At 39.3% G+C, this 22,164-nt stretch overlaps 1 protein-coding gene across 1 annotated transcript in view; it reads left to right on the top strand.

Moving 5' to 3' along the window:
- Nucleotides 1–22,164, top strand: part of SKAP1 (src kinase associated phosphoprotein 1) — a 265,183-nt gene that overhangs the window by 56,072 nt on the left and 186,947 nt on the right. Inside the window, exon 4 of the mRNA XM_045836790.1 lies at nt 15,816–15,935. Within this exon, the coding sequence (XP_045692746.1) occupies nt 15,816–15,935 (120 nt within the window). The remainder of the gene's footprint in view (nt 1–15,815; nt 15,936–22,164) is intronic.

Raw genomic sequence — 22,164 nt, forward strand, 5'->3', positions numbered from 1 at the left:
TAATGTGTTTTTACCATCTGTATCACTGTCCTAAAGCATTCGTGGCTAAAAGCATAGACTGAAATGGAGGATTATATGTAATAATGCAGCAGTTTGCTTTGTAGGATGTGAAATATGCTGTTCAGGGAATGGCCCTACAGTTCAGGGCTTAACAGATGTTAACCAAAGTCCACAGGGGCCGAAACACGAGTGTGAACTGGCAGAAATGAATGGAACCGTGAGGGTAGAATTAATTACCTAAAGGAGAAATAAAGAACCAGTGTCAGCGACGTGGTATAATAATATGTGGAGAAGAGAAAATAATTTTGGAGCTCAACACAGGAGACTCTGTGGGGCTAGAAAGACAAAGGGCTCGTATTACCAGACTCTTGTAGCAGCCACACTGCCGCCATCATCCCCCAGCACCGGGCGGCCTCTGCACAGCCTTCCTGGTGGACAGAGGGCGGAGGTAGCGCAGCCAGGGAGACCACGGGAAAGAGTTTATTTAGAGCAGAAGACTCTTTGCTTCTTGACCATGGTCGAATGTGTGCAGCAAAGTCTTTGCTCATGTGGAAAGAAAATGGAAGGAAAGATCAAGTAGAAAAACCCATAGCCGTGTGTCTCTCCCCAGCTTTGCTCCTCCTCTTAAGACATTTTTGGGGGGGGGCGCGGTGCGGAATCTCTTACCTTGCCCTTTTGATCAGGTCCTGGTTCACTGGGTGCTTCAGAAACCGGTAGAGTGGGTGGAAGTGGTAACAGGTCTGTATAAGGTTCTATAGCCCAGTTTTGGATCGTGAAAAGAACAGGAATCTATAAGAAAGAGATCAGCTGGCGGAAGAATTTTAAAAGCCCTGGAAAACTAGGTGGTACTGGGAAGGGAGTGAGGAAGCCCAGAATGATGGTCCCAAACTTTGCTGGCATTTTTGTCGATGGCAGGAGCACCTGTGTAGGAATACGATGGAATGCATTTTATTACCTCTGCACACTAAATATGGATTTGTGTCCATCGGGATATTTGGACTAAACCAGAATCTGGTGCTTGGGAGGAAAATGGTCCTTAATTATAAAAGATCCCGTGTCTATAAAGCCCTCTAGTAGCAAATGTGTAAACATCTGTTTACGGTGATGATCCAGGACAATAGGCGGAAGGAATAACCTTTAAAGAATGACGCTTGCCCAGATGGAGGGAAGGATTGAAAGCAAAGTTTTTCTTTTTTTTTTTTAAACATCACCACACACTTGGTTTCTTTTTTAAGATTTAATTTATTTATTTTTAGGGAGGGAAGGGAGAGAGAGAGAGAGAAACATCAATGTGCGGTTGCTGGGGGTTATGGCCTGCAACCCAGGAATGTACCCTGGCTGGGAATCGAACCTGGGACACTTTGGTTCCCAGCCCGCGCTCAATCCACTGAGCTACGCCAGCCAGGGCTGAAAGCAAAGTTTTTCTTATCAACCCCAGGTTTTCCATTCAATCCAAGGATCAATGTGCTGAAGGAGTAACCATTTAATAGTATTAGGGAGGGTCTTCTCCCTGTTCTTGAAAAGAAGCATGCATGGTAGAAAGAACATAAATGTTGAGGCTTGGCAGACCCAGGTTCAAAGCCCAACTACACTATTGAGCTGAAGGTCATTTGACCTTAGCAAGTTGCTTAATCTCTCTCATCCTCGGCTTTCTCATCTATAAAACAGGGATGTGCCAGACACTGTGATAAGTCCTTTGCATGCATTATCTTATTTAACCCTCAGAACATCCCCATGAAATAGGTGCTGTTAATATACCCATGGACAGATTTGTGTACTGAGGTACAGAGAGGTTAAGAGACTTGATCAAGGTCGTGCCTCTCAAGGATTCTAATTTGGTCAGTCTAGTTCTGTAGGATACATTTAAAAAGAAAATATATATATATATAGACATTTATTGAGATATAATTCACATACCATCAAATTCACCCTTTTAAAGTATATGTCAGTGGTTTTTAGTACAGTCACTGAGCTGTGTAACTATTACCATTATTAATTTCAGAACATTTTCATTACCCTAATAAGAAGCCCTAGCCCTGGCTGGCGTAGCTCAGTGGATTGAGCGCAGGCTGGGAACCAAAGTGTCCCAGGTTCGATTCCCAGCCAGGGTACATTCCTGGGTTGCAGGCCAGAACCCCCAGCAACCACACATTGATGTTTCTCTCTCTCTCTCTATCTCCCTCCCTTCCCTCTCTAAAAAAATAAATAAATAAAATCTTAAAAAAAAAAAAAAAAAGAAGCCCTGTACTCGTTAGTAGTTCCAGAGTCCATACTCTTCATGACTAAATCTTACTGTCTCACTGCAGGGTTGTTACACGAACTTGTAGTAATAGGGGTAAGCCCTAGCACAAAACCTAGACATTGTAAACAGTAAGAAAATGTAGTTTAAATCCATGATAGTGTTAATGGTAATTCTTTTCCCTTCAACATTTCCACCGGAATTTTCTTATTGGACCACTGTCAACTTCCTGAATTATGTTCATTAAAAAAGAATGAAGCACAGGAAAAACAAAACACAATCAAAATATTTATTAGTTACTGTAGAAGGAACATAAATGAAAGACCTCTTTGAATGAGCTCAATTGTGATTGGAGAACATGGGAAAGCCTCATTTTCATTTCTAGTAAGACACAGATTCATTTGCTATTTCCAGTTGTGCTTCCTTTAAGGACTTTTTGTCTACTTAATTTGCATTTAAAGTTGCAAAGAAAACTCACTGGATTCTTCACCGTGGAACTTGTACCGTTTCAGCGATCAGACGTCTCGACGATGACTGGTCAGACACCCAAACAACAGTACTAGCTCTGCCCTTTAGATACGACGGCATTGCCATTCTATGGCATCGAGAGAACTGATATACTTCATTTAGTTTAGTTCCCCCTTTGGTAAAATAAGTTAATTGTTGACAGTTATTGTTTAATCCAAAATTCAAATTATAACTTGACATTTAAATTTCATGGCAATGAAAACATCTTCATAATATTAGAAAAATTGCCATCGTGGACCCAGAGTCTTAAACAAATGACACAATAGTTCAATAAAAAATCTTAAAAGACTATGAAAACATTGAAGTATATCTAACAAAATCCTTTTTTTTTTGGTCCAGTGGCCACTCATACCACATTTGTGATAGTGGTAAATACGGGCCAGCAAAATTTCTTGCCAACGTGAAGGTTCTGCATGGATAGCATAGAGGGTTTCTGAGAACATTATTCAGTATATTTCAATATGAAGATTTTTTCACTGCATGAATATTAAAAAGCTTGTTTTGAAATGGCAAGCCTATATCCCTTGTCAAAGTAAATTTATCCCTAGAAATATAGCTTGCCAAAAGCAAATAGTGCAAAGTGAGTAAGAAGATGTTATTATAAAGCCACATTAACTATAGATTAAAAGAGATTTAAAAGAAATATCAAGTAACATGTGGACCTTATTTGCATCCCAAGTCAAACAATAAAAAGCGATATCTATGAGAGAATTAGACATTTGAACACTGGCTGGACATTTTATGTTATTAAGGAACTACTCTTAATTTTTTAGGTGTGACAATGGTATTATGCTTATTTTTTAAAAGCCCTTATCTTAGAATAAGAATAAGAGCCCTTATTCTTTTGCTGTGATATTTAAAGATAAAGCGGCAGATGGCTGACATGTTATTCAGAATAACATGGAAGGGGAGTGGAAAAAGTGGGTGGGGGTCATGGATTGACTTTTACGGAAGCCGGACAATGTGCACACGGGAGCTTCTTACACCGTTTTGTCTACTTTTGTACATGTTTAAAATAACCATGATGCAAAGATAAAAGCAAAAGAAATACAGGGTGAGATGAAGAAAAAAATGTGACATTATTCTTTTATTTTTATTGTGGGACCTCACATATAAATGCATGATACTTCATGCATCGGACGCAAAAGCACATAACATAGTGAGCTTTTTTTTTAAATGGTTGTTTTGAGTTTTATGTTCTGTGATGAAGGAGCACAGTTGGGCTTTGAAGTCAGACCTGAATTCGAATCCTGCTCCTCTGCTTAACAAGCTGTGTGAGCTACAGCAAGTGACATGACCTCATCATCTACAAACTCTTGCTAATAGCATCTACTCAACAGTCCTTATGAGTTGTAATGAGTTTCAGTTAGATGAACTCATGAGGAACGCTTGCCCCTTGGTTAGCACTTAACTAAAGTGGTAGCAAGTATTATTTTTATGTTTCAAAGTAGGGCTGTGCCAGTAAATCCACGTACAGAACTTAGACAATATGTACTCCTATTTCACATATCTTTTTTTTAGAAAATTCATTCATTCCAGCTGAACTCTGATGCAGGGCCACCTAATTCCCCATGTACGTATTTGTGAGGTTTGCATTTAAAGGATTTGTGTGCAGAAGTTTTATTGGTAGGCCCTCCGGAGTTTAGATTTATGAGCTTGTTGCTCTGTAATGTCTGAGACATGTTGAATTGAAGCATGGATGTCACTTAACTTCTTGTCTCCTACTATCACATACTTGGAGCATGTAGTTATGACAACTACAAGAAGCAAACCATTAAAGCAGCAAAGAAACACCATCTTTGCACTAAGAAAGAGAGAGAAGGGTTTCCCTTTGAAGTTCAAGAGAAGTGTTTTTGAATTAATGGAGTGTACAGTGATTTTACTAAGTTTATTTATGAAAATACCCTTTGCATTCATGCCAAAAGGTTTTAGCACAGTTGTAAGTAGGATTTATACAAAGAAACATAGCTCAAATTTATGACGTGTTTGCAAATGTAAGAAAAAGTCTGAATTTACAATATTTGTAATTTATTGTTAAGTATCTTTCTATCACTATTCCTGGAATGCTAATATTTTATAAACAGAAGTGTTGGTTATGAACCTAGAATAGCCTAACCTATACTACTTTTAAAAAAGAGATCTTCCAGAATGCTCTCCATGGCTTTGGGGGTTTTACGGGGGGAAATGTACACAGGACAAATACTCCTGCCTTTGGCTTGAGCCCAGCCTTTTAGCATCAACAATCTTGACAGCTGCTTTCGTGACTTGACTTCCTTTAGGCCTTTCCCCCTTTCCTTATTTGCTTCATTTTATACAAATTAATCTGTAGAAAGTAAATATACACACAAATTGTTTTTGAAGTTAATTACTGACTTTGATACCTTTTCAAATATTTTACTTCCTATACATTGACTGTTTTTTTTTTTAAAGAGTGGAATAGGCATATTTAAATTAATACACTGTTTTGCAACTAATGTCAAAGACAGATTTTTAAAAAATCAATGGACTCACCCTGGCTGGTGTGGCTCAGTGGACTGAGTGCCAGCCTGCGAACCAAAGGGTTGCCAGTTCGATTCCCAGTCAGAGCACATGCCTGGGTTGCGGGACCAGGTCTCCAGTAGGGGGCGCATGAGAGGCAAGCACACACTGATGTTTCTCTCCCTCTCTTTGTCCCTCCTTTCCCCCTTCTCTAAAAATAAATTAAAACTTTTTAAAAAAAATCAATAGACTCACTTTTTTAACATTAAAATTTTCTACGATTTTTATATCATTTATAAATATCCTATCTTGGAATAGATGATATTGATAAATAAGAAAAAGAACTGACTTTCACAGGGGTGAAAAAAGAAATCATTGGAATCAGATGCTGCTTCCTTCTATATTCCTTACACAATATATTATGTACAAGGATGTTTATTATACATTGTTTGGAACAGCAGAGACTCCAAACTGCCTAAATGTCTAGCGGTAGAGGACTAGTTAAATAAATGATGTCACATCCATTAATGGAATACTGAATAGAGTTTAAAAGAACATAATACGTATATATTTGTAACATGGAGAGCTCTTTCCAAGGCTAAGTGAAAAGAGCAATTTGCACAAACTTTTTACAGTTTGTCCACACACACACGCACATACGCACACACATGCTTGCTTTTATCTGTGTGTAGAATGTTTTCCGAAGGGCACGCATGAATCTGTTAACAGTGGTAACCTCTGTTGAGGGGATATCAGTCTGAGTGGAAGAGAGAATCTTCATTATGCATGTCCTTTGGTACTATTGGAATTTTCAGCATATGAATGTATTATTTTAAAAGTGAAATTAGCTAAAATGAAAAATGATACAAATCTATACGTGCTGATATGGGCCAACCTCAAAGATAAAGGATTAGGGAAGAAAGCAGACTGCAGAACAGGACAAGCGCTACCATTATTTTAAGAAAAAAGCCACACCACCCAGACACACGTCACATTTAGGTGGAGAATTCACCGAACACCCAAGGAGCCTCACAGCGGTTGCCTCCGGAGAGAACCAAGAGAAGGAAGGGAAGGATGAGCTTTCATTACGCGTCTTCCTATAACATTTGTAACTTTTGCTCTGGACATGCTTAACTTTTTTTATCTTATAAAGAAGCTTACAAAAAACCCTTGACTTGACATAGCAGTGAGCTCTTTTTCAGTAGAGTCATGATCTGATATTGTCATACATCAATTCCATTTTTTCCTCCTTAGTTATTGATTTTTACCTATGAATTTATGGGCAATACCCCGATGATGGTAAAAATTAGCAGCAATCTCTGTTGTGTAGTCCTTGAGAACCAGCAGTATGTAGATGCGTTGTGATATCACTTAAACATGAATTTAAAAGTGAATGATAAAATACTATCATGTAATACTCATGATAACTGATCAAGAATACCTTTTGTGCCCTCCGTATTTTCCCATAGATGGTAACTAAAAGTTTATAGACCTTCTGATGCTTGTCTTGATGTAGATGACAAGGAAAATCAAGTAATTGATAAATTAATTACCATTTTAAGTTTATTTAACAAGTCTAGGAAATTTTGTTGAGACAAAAATAGCACACACTATTTCTCTTATGTAGTGTTATGCCTACAGCAATGCAGAAAATCAGGTAAGGAGTACCGTTTCTGAACAGAGAATTTCGGCATAAGAGTTCATCTACCTCAGGAATTCTGCCGCTAATGAATTTCCATGTTCTGGACACAAAATGTTGAGAGAAAATGTGTGGTTAATTTGAATACAATTTTTTTGTTCTTTTCTTAAAAGGTTTGTTTTTGTTTTTGTAAATATAATAGGTTAAGCCCTTGGGCTTGAAACACAGTGAATTTGTTTGATACCTGGAAGCTAAAGAATGTGATGGTTGAGCCCAATTCTATTTTAATGCATTAATTTTACACTGTGCTGCCCATCACCACAATTCTCTCGGAAACTTGTTTAGGAGTTATTGTTTACCAGGACGACTGAAGGGTCACTAAAACAAGAAAGGAACTACTTAGCTATGGATAAGGGGACCTATATGATGTGTAAAATAAAGCTTCCAATTGCTGCTGACTCATGTGAGGCTAGCAGTGCAGGCTGTGAACCGATCTGTCCCGGCAGCTGATGTGTATTTAACTCTTGCCCGCCTGCAAAGTTCCCGGTCACAATTCATCTCTAAAAGGTATTTTCCCACCCCTCAAAAGTGATACCACTTACCCTCAAGATTTGTGCAGTTTACTTGTGTTAGTTATACCCCAATAAAAAGGGAAAAATAAACTAAAAAAAAAATAAGGAGATACTCTTCTGTTCCAAAAGGAACCGAACATTGAACAGAATTGTAGGTAGTGAGAGGCGTGATTGTTGATGATATTGTTACCTACGTGTTGTTACACAGACGTTATTTTCATCCACGAACAGGGGTCCCTGTTTGGGGTGGTTTTGGGGTATGGAGAGGCTAAATCTTGTCACCCTTGGCCGCTACGGCTTCCTTGATTTCAGAGATCTGTATTACAAAGAAAACTCACCCTTTTATTCAGTAGTTAAAACATGGTTTACATTTTCAGGCCTACTAATCCTACCCATAATCATTCTTTATGATATATTGTTTCATTCTTACTGCTTGGGTGTTTGTAAAACTTTTCTTTTATTTACTCATAGTCTGGAGGAGATCGTGTAGTCTCCCTCTTATTTAGCAGGAGACATCGGCATGCAGCCGGCTTTGCAGTTTCTCTCAAAAAGAAGTGATGCCGGTAAACTAATTGGGTCCAAAAGATCCTCGAATTCATCAGGGCGAGACGTGGGCGCTAAGGTCTTCCTACCACTTGTCGTTGGGGAGAAAGGAAAGGAAAAGGTGGGAAGAGAGAGCAAGAGGAAGCAACAGAACACAATCGCTGCATTACGTGGCATTGTGTATTTCTCAAAGCATTTCCCTCCGAGGAGACCTAGAGCACGAGAGTGCCGGAAAGGAAACGCATTGTTTGACTCTGCCAGGTCAAAGCTGTATTTGGATCTGGAGCTCGTTGGTTCGTTTTCTGTGAAGCAGCATCAACGTACCAAGGACCCGAGAAAATCCAACAGGAGGTGCTGGAAAATACTTAATATATTGATCTGACCAAACCCAAAGGAGTTGTTATTAAATTTTGTAAGCACGAAATCCATGCCGAAGAGTGGTGTTTGAAAACATCGCTGCAACAGCCCTACGGCAGTGAATCCGAGCCTTTCCGTAGGACCAGCTCCCTCTTAAACAAACCTCTGGCCGCATTTGGCTTTGTCCGTTGGTTTCACACCTTACGTGACTACTAGCATTACCACTACTTATAATAATTTATACTTTTTATTATAGATTTACTTAATTGAAGCAAAAAGAATAATTTATAGCCCACGCCATAAATCCAAGTCCTTCAGTATGTTTTGCCTTTGAGTAATGATTGTAATTTATAAAGCACGCAGATTTAGGGACTTACAGCTCAGTGGATTAGAACAAGAGTTTAGTAGTCAGACAAGGTGGGGTCAAAGCCTGGCTCTGCCACCGATGAGTCACTTATGTGACTGTGGGTAAATTATTTAATCTCTGTGTCTCGCTTCCTTTGTCTGCAGCTTTGGGTTAATAACACATCCCAGGAGTAGTCTGAGGGTTAAATGAGATAGTACACAAAGAGTCTTCACCCAGAGCCTGTACCCAGTAGGAGTAAGCTATTGTGTTTTTATTGTTACTATAACTGACTTCCTTCTATAAACCAAAACATGTTGAAAATTTAGCTGAGCAGCTTCATGGCAAAAATAAAACACTGAGAATATAGCGGTCCAAGGAAAACAGAACTGTGAACAAATAATTCTAAGTTATGATGGCCTGGTTGTCATTTGGTAGATGCATTTATTTTACAGTATATTCATCCACGTATTACCAAATACCTGCCTGGCTTTGCATGTTTTGAATTCTGTCAGATGCCATTACTATTGAAAATGCACTAACTCAGCAGGCTCCGTTTTAGTAGCGGTTGAACAATAACAGTGGTAGACGGAATGCGTTAGTGTAACGCCAGAATGATTGCTGACAGGCTGTAATTTGCTTTATGAAGTGTGTGTTGTCACATACACAATTATCTGGTTTATATTTGTTGCTGCCAGCCTTCCAGTTTGTTAATGTCCAGGAGTTATGCCTTTATGTGGAACCTAGAAGGGTTAAAAATCTCAGCTTTTTGCAAGGGTTGGGGAAGATAGAGCAGGAGGGTTTGTATGGTGGCTACCTTTTTTTTTTCTTTTTTTCCTTTTTACAAACTAGAATGATGCTACACGCTGCAGCCCACCCTACTGGCCAAAATGAAAAACTGCATCATGAAGGACCATTTTCTTGAAGGCGAGGGGGAAAAAAGAACTTTTCAATTGGTTCCCACAGGCATCTTCCTGTCCAGCCCACCACAGACAGATGCAGCTCATTTTGGAAATATTACTCAGCCCCGCTGCCCTTTCGGTCATTGGGGTCACAGGTGTTGTAGCGACTGTGCTATAAGTGTCTACTCAGTTTGGTTCCATTTCTGATCATTTAGGCTGCGCTTGCTTCTCTCTGCAAATGGCATCCCTAAAGGTTCCTCAGCAGTTTGTTATTCTTAGCATGATCATATGATTAGTAGACAGTGTTCTAAGTTAGAGAAAACTTAGTTTTAGGCTCAATCTGTCTCCCGTACATTCAAGATCTAGTTGGAGCAACTTTTTAAAAGAATGATGAATGGAAACTTTCTTTACCTGGCCCATCATTTGTTCTGTAGACTTAATGACATGCAGTAAGGACAATTACACTCGCTGCCAGGGCCTTGGGGGGAAAAAAGGATATTTACACATTGAGTTATGGCTAGATGTAGGAGAAAAAAGGAGAGATGGGCAGGAAGTCAGACTGTATGGAACAGAGAAGAATTTGAGACCTTCACTACATGTGGATTAATCACGAGAACTAGCCACGCAAGTCCAAATGGGTATTTAGAAACCAGTGAAGCCTCCACGATGTTCTGTGGGGAACACCATATATTTTCTAATGCATGAGTATGTGCAAAAGAACGTGTTATTTGTAATGGAAGTGTTGACAGAACTTGAGTTTTGGTGTTGCACGTATGCTCCATAATATATCTACATGCGAGTCCCATTTCATATATATGGACACGTATGTACCCAACATATTTCTTTAGTGGGCGTTGTATCCAGTAATGCAGGTGGGTGGTTGCAATCAGGAATACTAAGCTGCAGTTTTGCTAATCCTACCCTAGTTCAGCTTTGGGAACTGCATTACTGTTAAATTGGTCCATGAAAATTTGGCAATATCAATGCTATCAAGCATGAAAACTAACTGGATTTGGATCAGGGACTTTATTTATAGTGTTTCATTTAGGACTGATTAGTTTAAAGGGGGAGCGGTATGTCTCATGGGCTCTTCAATATTCAATAGAGCCAGAAGCCAGGTGTTCCCTTCCAACAACAATGGAAACAAAAATAAAAAAAGAAAAGACAATTCTACGTTAACTTTAATTTCCTTCTATTATCCAAAGATGCTTGATGAAGTAATAGCAAGGCCTATAAAGTTTTGAACCATGCCATATAAACGGCTGCGGGTGTGAATAAGCCTTCATATAGCGCACAGTGAAGGGAAAGAAGGAAAAGATAATGACTCTGTGTGAACATGGGAAAAGTCGCTGAGCCTTTATACATTGAATAAGCAAACACTTATGTTTTATCTGTTATTCTCATGGGGTTTTCTTTATGCTCAAACTGCGTTCTGTCTTTTTTCATTTCCTTCTCGTTTCTTTGGTGAAACTGTCATTATGGCCCGTTTCTGTCACTAACCAGTACGTGCAAGTTTAGGACGGGTTTGCAGTGAGCCACCGTATTGGGTTGACCAAAAAGTTCACCTGTTTTTTGCCGTAACATGGCTCTTAGTAGTGCTCAGTTGTCTTTACCATCATTTAACTACAGTTTTGTTAGATTGTATTGTGACAGTGGTCATATCAGCGCGCCTTTAAAAAAAACTTATCAAAACTGGTGAATTTTTGTGTAGCCATTTTAATATTGAAGATGGCAGAAAGTATGCAACATTTTTAGCACATGATGCTTTATCATTTCAAGAAAGATAAAAAATGCAACTGAAACACACCAAAAAAGATTCGTGCAGTGTATGGAGAAGGTGCTGTGACAGATCGAATATGTCAAATTGGTTTGTGAAGTTTCGTGCTGGAGATTTCTCACTGGACGATGCTCCATGGTTGGACAGACCAGTGGAAGTTGACAGCGATCAAATCGAGACATTAACAATCAACATTACACCATGCGGGAGATAACTGACATACTTGAAATATACAAATCAATAAAGTTATTGATGAAAATGAAAAATGCATCTTTCATTTTATGGGAAAAAACTGTAAGGACTTCTTGGCCAACAGTTACAAGAGGAACATCATCATGGTTTATCCCCACCCAACCCTGTTTTATTTGGAATCGAATTGGGAAATGAAAGTTTTTAGCAGTTTAATTCACTTCTCCATAAAGTTTATGGAGCAGCAACAGCTGGTTGAATCCATGGCAGAAAAATCCAACTTCTAGTGGCCAAGCTATTGTTTTAGAATTAGGGGTGGGGGGGACTCATTAACTGTTAATGAAAACACAGGGAATAAAAACAAATAGCACAGAAACCCTAGCAAATAATTACCTTACACCTAACACAAAGCTGCTTTATCTTTCTGCTCCAACCCTAAGAAATTCCCAACTTATCACTCTGTGGAGCATGAATGAAATTGAGTTTGACTCTCAGGAAAGAACAAGAGAGAAATATCCCCCTTATAGGCCCCTCAGCACAATACTCAGTGGAGAACCTGACACTGAATATACTAAGGAGTGTATCTGGCGCCCAATTCTTATGACACTTAGGATGGAAGAGCAAATTACCAGTTAATAGCAGGTGAACACTTGATATAGTTCCCCTAGATCTTGTTTAGAAATACAAAGAGAAGAGACTGCAGGTAGTGGATGTGATGAATGGAGATATTGTATGTTGGAATATGTACGTCTGTATAGAAATGCACTGATTCTGAGTTGCAAAGGGAAAGTGTGTCTCCAGTGGCAAGGGTTCTTGCTTGGAGAAAACCACTCTAAGCAAATGGAGTTCTGAGCCCTAATTGGAGAGCTGCTGCGTGGAAATGTCTGTCACTACAGTTTGTGGTCATTTATGTCTGATCCCACTGGGCTGCAGCAGTGGCCACTTGGAACTGCGGCTCTCAGAGCTGAGCTGCAGATGAATCACTTGCGGTTATGTTTTAACAAAAAATGATGTCATAAACTTAAACCCAAAATGACTGTAGTAATTGCTGTTTCTTCTATGAAACTTTTCACCCATGCATCTCGGGTGGTTGTAATCATTTTAATGACACAGGAGTGTCTATTTATATGGTGTTAAAGGCGTTTTTTCAGTGTGTGCCCAAGGGAGTCGGGCCACTTGATACAACACTAAAAACACTTCTAGCAACATTTCCATCATCGGGAACTAATTATGCTTGGGTGTAAAACATATTTTCAAAGGTTTCCCTCACCACGATCATTTTTAGTGCTGACCTTAGGTCTGTTTTTGCCATGTTGAGCTGTGTACCTTTACTGTTCCATGCTTTATGTCATGTGCTTTATGGGGGTATGGTCTTGTACTTGGCTGTCGAAAGCCCACCTTGGGTCACTGTGTTCAGAAACCACAGGAATCATGTGGACGTGACCTTCCCATCTGAAGTTAGTAAATCAAAGGCCAAATCCAGACAGGTATCTGGGGTGAGACTTTAAAAGTGGAATCTCGCCCTGGCTGGCGTAGCTCAGTGGATTGAGCGCGGGCTGGGAACCAAAGTGTCCCAGGTTCGATTCCCAGCCAGGGTACATTCCTGGGTTGCAGGCCATAACCCCCAGCAACCGCACATTGATGTCTCTCTCTTTCTCTCTCTCTCTCTCTCTCTCTCTCTCTCTCTCTCTAACTCTCTCTCTCCCTCCTTTCCCTCCCTAAAAATAAATAAATAAAATCTTAAAAAAAAAAACTTTCACTGTTAAAAGTGGAATCTCTAAATATAATTGGAATAGATCCTGGAACAAAAAAAAAAAAAGGACATCAATGGAAAAACTGGGGAAATCCAAATAAAGTCTGTAGTTTAGTTATCAGCAATGTACCAATGTTCATTTCTTGGGTTTGACAGATACCCCCTAGTTGCTGATGAAGCTAACATTTGGTGAAGCTGGGGGAAGGGTACACAGAAGCTCTAGGTCCTATCTTTGAAATACTCACAGTACATCTAAAATCATTCCAAAATAAAAAGCTCACTAAAAAAAACAACAAAGCAAAGTCCAACTTGATCTGCTTATTAAAAACAAATAAGAAACAAAAAAGCCAGGATGCTAGAATGTGTGGCAGTAGATCTGTCAGATTTCCGAGGCAAGCAGAGAACTGTGAGTCTCAAAAGGGAAAAAGGACTCCTGGGCATGGACAATAGTGTGGTGACCGCTGGGGGTAATGGAAAAAAAATGCAATAAAGATTAAATGAAATTAAATAAAAAGAAAACTGTGAGTATAGATAAACTGTCCTACAAATGTTAAAGGTTGCATGGCAACCCAAACTATTGCTTTTTAAAAAAATGCAATTAGGTTTGGCTCAAAATTTTTTAAATTGCTTTAACTTCACAGCTTACTTTCAGGTTACCTGCCAGGGAGTCTATTTAGATTGTGTTGCTAATGTAATTTCCGTGGATTTTTGCAGCAGTGATGCAAAGTTTAAGTAGTTGAACCCTCAGTCCAGTAGCTGAAATTTTTTCTGGTTATAATGAAAATTTCATGGTGATTCTTTAAGCATAATCATAAGCTTTATATCTTGACCAGTAACCTAGTAAAGGAGAGCATTTCTTGTGGCTCTGGCTAGCAACTCTTGTATGAAATGTTTTTCTTTTTTTTTAAAGAAGACTCTTTTTTAAAAAAGATTTTATTTATTATTTATTTTTAGAGAGGGGAAGAGAGGGAGAAAGAGAGAGAGAGAGAAGCATCAATGTGTGGTTGCCTCTCACGTGGCCCCCACTGGGGACGTGGCCTGCAACCCAGGCATGTGCCCTGACTGGGAATCGAACCTGCGATGCTTTGGTTCGCAGCCCACACTCAATCCACTGAGCTACGCCAGCCAGAGCGAAATGTTTTTCTTTTTAGTTTTACTCTTCTTCTCCACAAAACTCCACAGTTTATTTCTGAAATCCTGTATACTCTGGTTTCTCTTCAGATCGTATAAATCTTTCGCCTTTTACTAAAATCCTGTATCTGCAGGTGATCGACTCAGTAATGGACATCTGCCTGCCATAGATCGTAGAAGACTCTAGATATGACCATCTCATTTATGGAAGGAGAAGGCTACAGCCATTCTCTTTTTATCACTTTATACCCTCCCTATCCTTCTAGTTTAATTGTAGGAAATAAACCTTTAAAGTGAGGCAATACAGATTCTATGTAGGTTGTTTGGTTTCACTGCTCCCTTGTCGAAATCCAGGGCCAAAACACGACAGTGTTTACGGAGATTAGCGTTGGTGATTTCCTTTGGAAATTAGTATTTGAGATAATATTAAATTCAGTTGAAAATCCTCTTTTCACGTTTGTGAAATGAACTGAGCAGCTGTTGGTCTCCCTTTGTCAGCAGAATGTACCTCTGTTGAGGGGATTTTAAGGAAAGCCATTTGCAACACAGAGCCTTTTCTTCCGGTTCCTGAATGAGCTAACATCCTCCATCTGAACCTTTTAAAGTATCATAATAGCATGGGCCACTTCTACAAAATATAATTCAATGTATGTTGAAAACACCCAAAAGAGATTAGCATTGTTTTAATTGCATAATTCAGTATTGTATATACATTACCTTTCATCAAGGCCATTTTACAGAACAAATATTACCTTCTCAGGGCTTTTAGAATTCCTAAGAGGTTGGTCGCACAGGCTGCAGAGTAGAATGATAGAGAACTTTCTTAAGATTGCGAACCAAGTAGTGATTGAAATTGGAGTCAAATCCAGCAAAGTCCAGGTTCTCTGTATTTTTACTATTCTTATTTTTCAGACCAGGAAAGCATACTGACCTGGCTACATTATATTATGCATGGAATGTTAACCCTTTGTTTAATTTATTCTATGGCATTTGGAAGTATAAAGGGAAAGAGGCATTCAGAGTAAAGGCCACAATTAATGGAGACATAGTATATATGGATACATATTTATACAGCTATATTTTCATTTTAAGTGTGATGGAGAAGTTTCTCTCTAGTGGCAAGAGTTCTCCCCACTCTAAGTCAACAGTTTCCAAGGTCTAGTTACAGAGTAGTTGAATGGCAAACTTCCTGTCCAGGTAAGTTGGCTTTGAACTTTTTCATCTGCTTCTCATGTGTTAATGAATAGTGGGTGTGTCCATCAAGTAAAAGCTGTATCTTTTTGTGTGAATACTAGAAATATTCAAAGACGTTTATAAAGGTGCCCAAAGTATGACCTTCCTGTTTTTTCTTTTTTGTCCCTCAGGGGGAGACCAGGCTGAAAACTGCCTGGGACAGGACAGCCCCGATGACGATTACAGCGGCGGAACCCACGGCCCCTCTCTCACACCAGATGCGCCGTTTCCGTCAGATTACCAGGATGAGGGTGAGTGTCGTTCTTCTGCATCTGGGGCCATCCTTCTTTGTGACTTTTTGTCCCGGTGTCTTTGCCCACCATCGTTTTACTCAAGCAGCCTTCGGTGGGTTCTCTGTGTTGGTAATCACTAGTTTGCCAAGGACAACTATTTGTTTCATTTCGTTGCTGGTCCTCCTGGGTAATTCAATACCTCTTCTGAAGTTAATGTATTTAGGACAACACTAATTCCATATTAGAGCAGGAAGACATCATTACCGATCTTTTTACAAGACCTGCGACTCAAAAAGGCATTTTAAGATTGCAGGGCCCCATTTGCCATTCTTACAGATTTTTTGGCCTCACTGAGTTGCACGAGAATTAGAGCTTTCATTTAATGGTTATTGGACTATTGGTTTATTGTGGATTATTTGAAAATGTTAAGATCGTCGTATTATAATAGGGCCATCTTCACCTATGTTCCTCACGTACCCGTGGCCACAGTGGTGGTGTTTGAGGGGCGGCCACAGGAACACAATGCAAATCTTTCTGGAACATCAGTTTTACTTGAAGATTTGGAGATGGGAGGATTAAAACAATTCGGCTGTCATAAATATTATTTTTATATTAAAACACACTGGTGTGTCATAGGATGGGATGCCACATATACAAGAGTTTTTAAGATACATGAATATGAAAATTTTGGCTTGGTGACTGCCAGGTTTTGGCTCAGACTCTGCTGTCTCAAGGGTGGGGGTTCACGGCGCCTCTCCTGGCACCCGGCCGCTGGGACGGAAGGTTTGATCGTCACTGATGCACACGTTATCTTATCCGAGTCTCTCTCGTGCCTTCCTGGGGGGGAGGAAGGTAGAGATGCTGCTAAACTGAGTATTACATTGGAAGCTTATTATTCATTTAGGAGTTGGGAGTAAAGTTGGTAAATTATTTCTTACTTCTCTTTATTAGTTGTAATCTTTCCATTTATTTTTCTTCCAAATCTCCCTACGACTTTGGCATTTTCCAAGAGTTCTTAATCTCGATAGTCCCTCCTCTTTTTTATTTATCCATGAATTCTTATTTCATTTAGGTCTTTCCGTGATTCGTTTTTCTCCCTTTCGTTGAATTGATAACCTGCACCTAGGAACTACGGATTCAATCGCACAGAAACATGTTATTTTGCTTAAGCTTTGTACACTGGCACAATTAGTAATACACAAGTTTTAGAAATTAGGCCTTGTAATGTGAGATCTGTGTATTGGTTCAGGTATTACACTAAAAACATGGTTTGGATGGAGAGCTTAATCATTACATTGGTAGCTGATTAATAATTGTAGAAAATTAACAGTGCAAAACATTAAGAAACAATCTTTCATTTGTTTTGATTAATCTAATGCTTGACAGAATTGGAACAATAGTACCTCATTAATCCATAAGTCACTTATTTGGTATTTCCAACTTTCCCAAGCGCAGCTGAAAACACAATGAAGTAAGCCAGAAACACCCCCAAGTAGAAAGAGATGTTTCTGTGTCCCGTGTTAACACTTACTTACCTTATTCTTGGGAGAGCCCCCGAGGCCTTCACTGGGGATTCCTCATCGCAGGAATTTCTAACCATCGCAGTGTTCTGACCTCTTGGCCCACAGTAGAGTGAAGCATCCAATGAGAAGAAGGGGTGCTCTAAAGGCATCCGTTGAGGTACAATCAAATAACACTGAGGTAAGAGACAGGACAGCTGTTAAAATTTTATGTAGAAAATAACATTATTAATTAAAACAAAATTTATATACAAACTCAAGAAACAGTTCAAACTGTCCCCTAGGAGCTCAGTTCCCTAACGAAGTAAACCTTTTTAGCCAGCATTTATTGAGCACTTACTACATGCCTTGTTATCTGTATTCTAAGCTCTTGGTGTATATCGTCCTCAGAAAAGCCCTAAGAGGTGGATATTAGAACCATCTTTATTTTACAGGTAAGGAAACGGATACCAAGGGAAGTTAACTTATCTGAGATCACACAGCTGGTTAGTAGCAGTGTCAGGGTTTGTGCTTACACAGTCTGGTTCCAGAGCTGCTGCTCTTAATCGCCCTAGTGTCCTTCCCATTATCCTTACCTCAGTTATCCGACGAGATGGATTCTTTTTCCAGACATTTTGGTTAAGACGGTACAGATACACATGGCATGTTTAAAAATATTTGCACTAAAAATAGCTGAAATTTAAAAAAAAATCAGTGTTGACATTTTCCCCTTATCTGAAAAACTCCAAAGTGGAGAACTTTGTTCTGTAATGGTTTCCCGTAACAGAGGTTTTCACTCTATTAGTAATATTAAGTCCTTACTTGATAACTTTGTTAGTTCTGTGCATAAAAATGAGAAGAATTCCCAGAGAGACGCAGTCAACGACAGAGGCAAGAGCAGATTGGTTTACGGGTTTAAAACTCGGCCGCATGATGGTGCAGCGACGTAAACCCGTAAACCCGAGTGTCTGCAGAGCACCGCGCCCAGCGTGGCCTGAGCGCTGGTGCACAGCGAGCACCACCGTGTTTGGCTTCCTACCCCTGACAGATAAAGATTCATTTCCCGTGAGGTTAAAGAAAGGCTTAGAAAGGTGCTAAAAATTCTGCTTAAGTAGACTTTACCATTCTAGAGAACAGGAGTGCTCGGTGCTCATTTATTATTTTTCAGACGCTGTTTAGAGATTACCAGGTAATAATAGCAAGGCACGGTGCTGTAGACTATGAGTGAGACATGCAGTGAGGAGTCCGACGCAGTCCCTCCCCTCATGGAGCTTCCCCTCTCCCTGGGAAAACACGCTGTTAATAAACAGACGAACATAAAAACTCACTGTCCTCTGTTCCTGGTGGGATAGTTAAGGCCATCCCTTAGGCAGGGAAAAAAAAGATTCTTTACCTTTCTTTGAAGTGCCATTATTTTAGGCTTTTGGAAATTTATCTTTATTAGAAAATGAAAGGTCACTGTTAAAATATTTCAGCTTTGTTGCCTTCCACCTCCAGCCAGAGCAGTGTCCTGGAGGTACAATTATAAAAGGACACACGATCGGACCCATCCACCCATAACTGAAGTGATGAGAAGCAAGAACCATGGTGCGTGTCATGTTCGGGGCGTGCTTCTGTGCGAATTACGAAGAGGTCTAGAAGAATATAAAACCCTGGCCAGGTGCACGGCAGAAACGAAAGACAAAAGGAAACCGAGGTTACAGGATAAACCATGCATAAAAGTGAAAATACGACGCTACCTAGTCACAATTCTTTCTCCCTGTCCTTTGTAAATAAATGCCCTCAGTCAGAGAAGGCCAGAGACATGACCACGGATGAGCACATAGCCCCACCACTGGGAATGAACACCTGCTAACAAGTAATAACATTTAGATTTCTATACCTAGGGAGGCACACTTTCTACCATATTGAAGGAAAAAAACTTAGTATGAGATGCTGAATATAATAATTTTACAAGAGTCAGCCAGCTACAAAGCCCAAGATCCGATTGCTTTCATGGTCCAAAATATACAATGGAATTCAGCGTATCTGTAAACTTATTTTATTAGTATAATGAATAACCTCTATATACATTCCTTTTTTTAAAAGATGGGATGGGGAAAGCGATCACTCTATAAATAGGGTATAGCTACTCCTCCCGGAAGAAAAAGAAAAAAATACTTTATAAGAGATGAAACTTAAAATCTATAATAATGTATTATATATTATGTCCTATGCATGATTACATTCTAATTAAGGAAAATGGAATGAATGGATATTGGACAGATATATTTGGGAAGAAGCGGGAAAGAATGTTTTTAGAGCTTGATTTTACATCGGGAAGCGGAAGGTTTAGAGAAGGTCTTGTTCTCCAGCAACATGAAAAATAGACTCGGAAATGTAAAGGCCGGCCACCATCTCTGGGGAAGAGTGACAATGAATGACTGAAGATCCGGTGTGCTACTGGGCTTAAAAGAAACGGCAAACCTGTTAGAGTACCAACAGTGGCCATTTCTGACTCTGCACCTTTTCTGAAAGGTACATGAAAAAGCATATAGAAAAATTTGAAAATAAATAGATTAAGTTTTTTTACAGCTTTATTTGTAGCCCCATCCCCACTTTTTTTTCTTTCTTTCTTTTTTTTTTTTTTAACATTTCTCTGCTTTCATTTGGTTCTGAAACAGAAGTCGGTTTGGGCTTTAATATTATGAATAATAATAGCATAGCTTTTGTTGATCATTATATGCTTTATTTCTATAATAATAGGAAGAGGATATTATTTTGATATCTTTTTAATGGGAAGAATCTATTTTAAACAAGACTATTTTAGTACTGTGAAATAAAAATTAAGGTTTAAGTTATTGATTAGGTTTTGTGGCTGGAATTCATGTCTGTCTTACCAAAGTTAGAATTGTACCAAAAGTTAGAATTTTGGACTCTGGGAGCTGGAAGGAATGATAGTCATCTAATAACAGGAACCTTTTATTGAGCACTTACTATGCTATACAAAGTGCTTTCTATTTAGAAGCATTTTTCTATGTGTGTGTGTTTTTCTGGTTTTGGGGTTTTTTTTTCATTTCTAGGGATTTTTAAACTTGCTTTTTTATCTTGAGTTCTAGTTGTATTACATTATAGTCTAAGGACATAGTCTATATTATTTCAATTCTTTGGACTTTATGGAGACTTCTTTTGTGGCCTGCCCATGATCAGTTTATGCTTATGGGCTCTATGTGTTCCCAAAGTGTCTATGCACCCCATTGTTTTTAGATGTATAAATAGTGTCCTTGAGATCTCCCGTGTCCTAGCTTTTCTTTTATCTGCTGAAAGACTTATATTAAGATCTCCAGTTACAGTAGTAGATGTATCCATTTTTCCATATTTTGTTTTACATTTTCAAGGTCATGTTATTAGATACTCAGAAAGAGCTCTGATTGTTTTCAAAAGGTTTCCTCTTGCTGAGCTGCAATCCTATACCTACAGTTTCCACTTATTACGCTAGTTCTGCCATCGAGGTCTGCTCGTAGCACCCCCGGTAGACTTTATACTGGGTGAGAACGAAAGATGTTTGTTCCCAAGTCAGTGTGAGACGCCCGTTGCTGTGAGTTTTGTAGAAGGTCTGATTTTAGCATGTAAATTATATTGTTTCACAGAATAAGGAAGTGGCATTTCTTACAGTGCTTACTGAGGTATGTGAATTAATGAGGCAGTGATTGGCCGTAAGTAACCTCCCTGATCAGGTAAATCTCAGGCCAGATCCCACTGACATCTTGGGCGGATCACGTGCGTATTCTAGGGCTGCTGCTTTATTTGGAAAGTTTAACGTGTCTCTGGCGGGCTCAGTCGTTGCTGCCCTAGTTGGTGAAAAGAGGAAACAGCCTAGAAGCAGCAAGCCGTCTGCTTCCTTCTCACTGATGGACTCAAGCCCAGTATTTCTTCGTGTGTATTTTTTTAAATGACATAAACTATGTGTGCATATCCAGAGAGTTTCGTTTCTGTTTGTTCTGCAATAGGAAGATAATGCAAGTGACTCACGATAATCTCTCTCCACGTATAAACATGGAAATAAACATATGAGCACACACATGCATATGTTCAATAAGCATTTATCTCATTTTCTTTTTATTCTTTAGTCAGTCGCCTTTATCGTTGTTGCTCACAGGTATATTCTTCTTTAATAAAAGCACACGGCTCCTGTCAACCCTAATGGAAGTTGTGTGTGTGTGTGTGTGTTTGGGGCGCACGTTGTGCAGAAACACAAAACTTGTTTCCAAGCCTGTGGTTTGGGGGCCAAAGAATGAATTCCGCTGTAAAGCACATACTTTTATAAGCACGGTGGATTTCTGAACAAGTTTCTGTTGGCCTCAGGTGAGCCCATCAGATTTTAGATCACCGCGAGCAATTGAGGACCCGAGGCGGAGTTAGCTGTGATAAGGGTAAGTGAGCTGTCACTCAGGATTGCAGTGGCCTCCTTCATGAAGACGGATGTCTTATTAGAGCGAAGACATCATGTCGTTTATATAGTCTGGTATAAATCACAGATGAAGATGACAAACTGGGTTTCAAAGTTAACAGTAATTTATATAACTTAAACAAATGATTACCAAGGATTATACATGTTTTATGAAGAGTAAAAAAACAATAACAATTATCTGTCTGTGAACTACCCATTTTTCATTCTTCAGCCCAGCGTGTTGGGCTGCTGGTTCCTGTTTAAACTCTAACCTTCTATCTGGTGCCCAGTAAAGCACTCTCACACGTGTTGATGGCTG

Source organism: Phyllostomus hastatus, unplaced genomic scaffold (genome assembly GCF_019186645.2).
Source record: "Phyllostomus hastatus isolate PE091 unplaced genomic scaffold, TTU_PhHast_1.1 phas_contig_210, whole genome shotgun sequence".
NCBI lineage: Eukaryota > Metazoa > Chordata > Mammalia > Chiroptera > Phyllostomidae > Phyllostomus > Phyllostomus hastatus.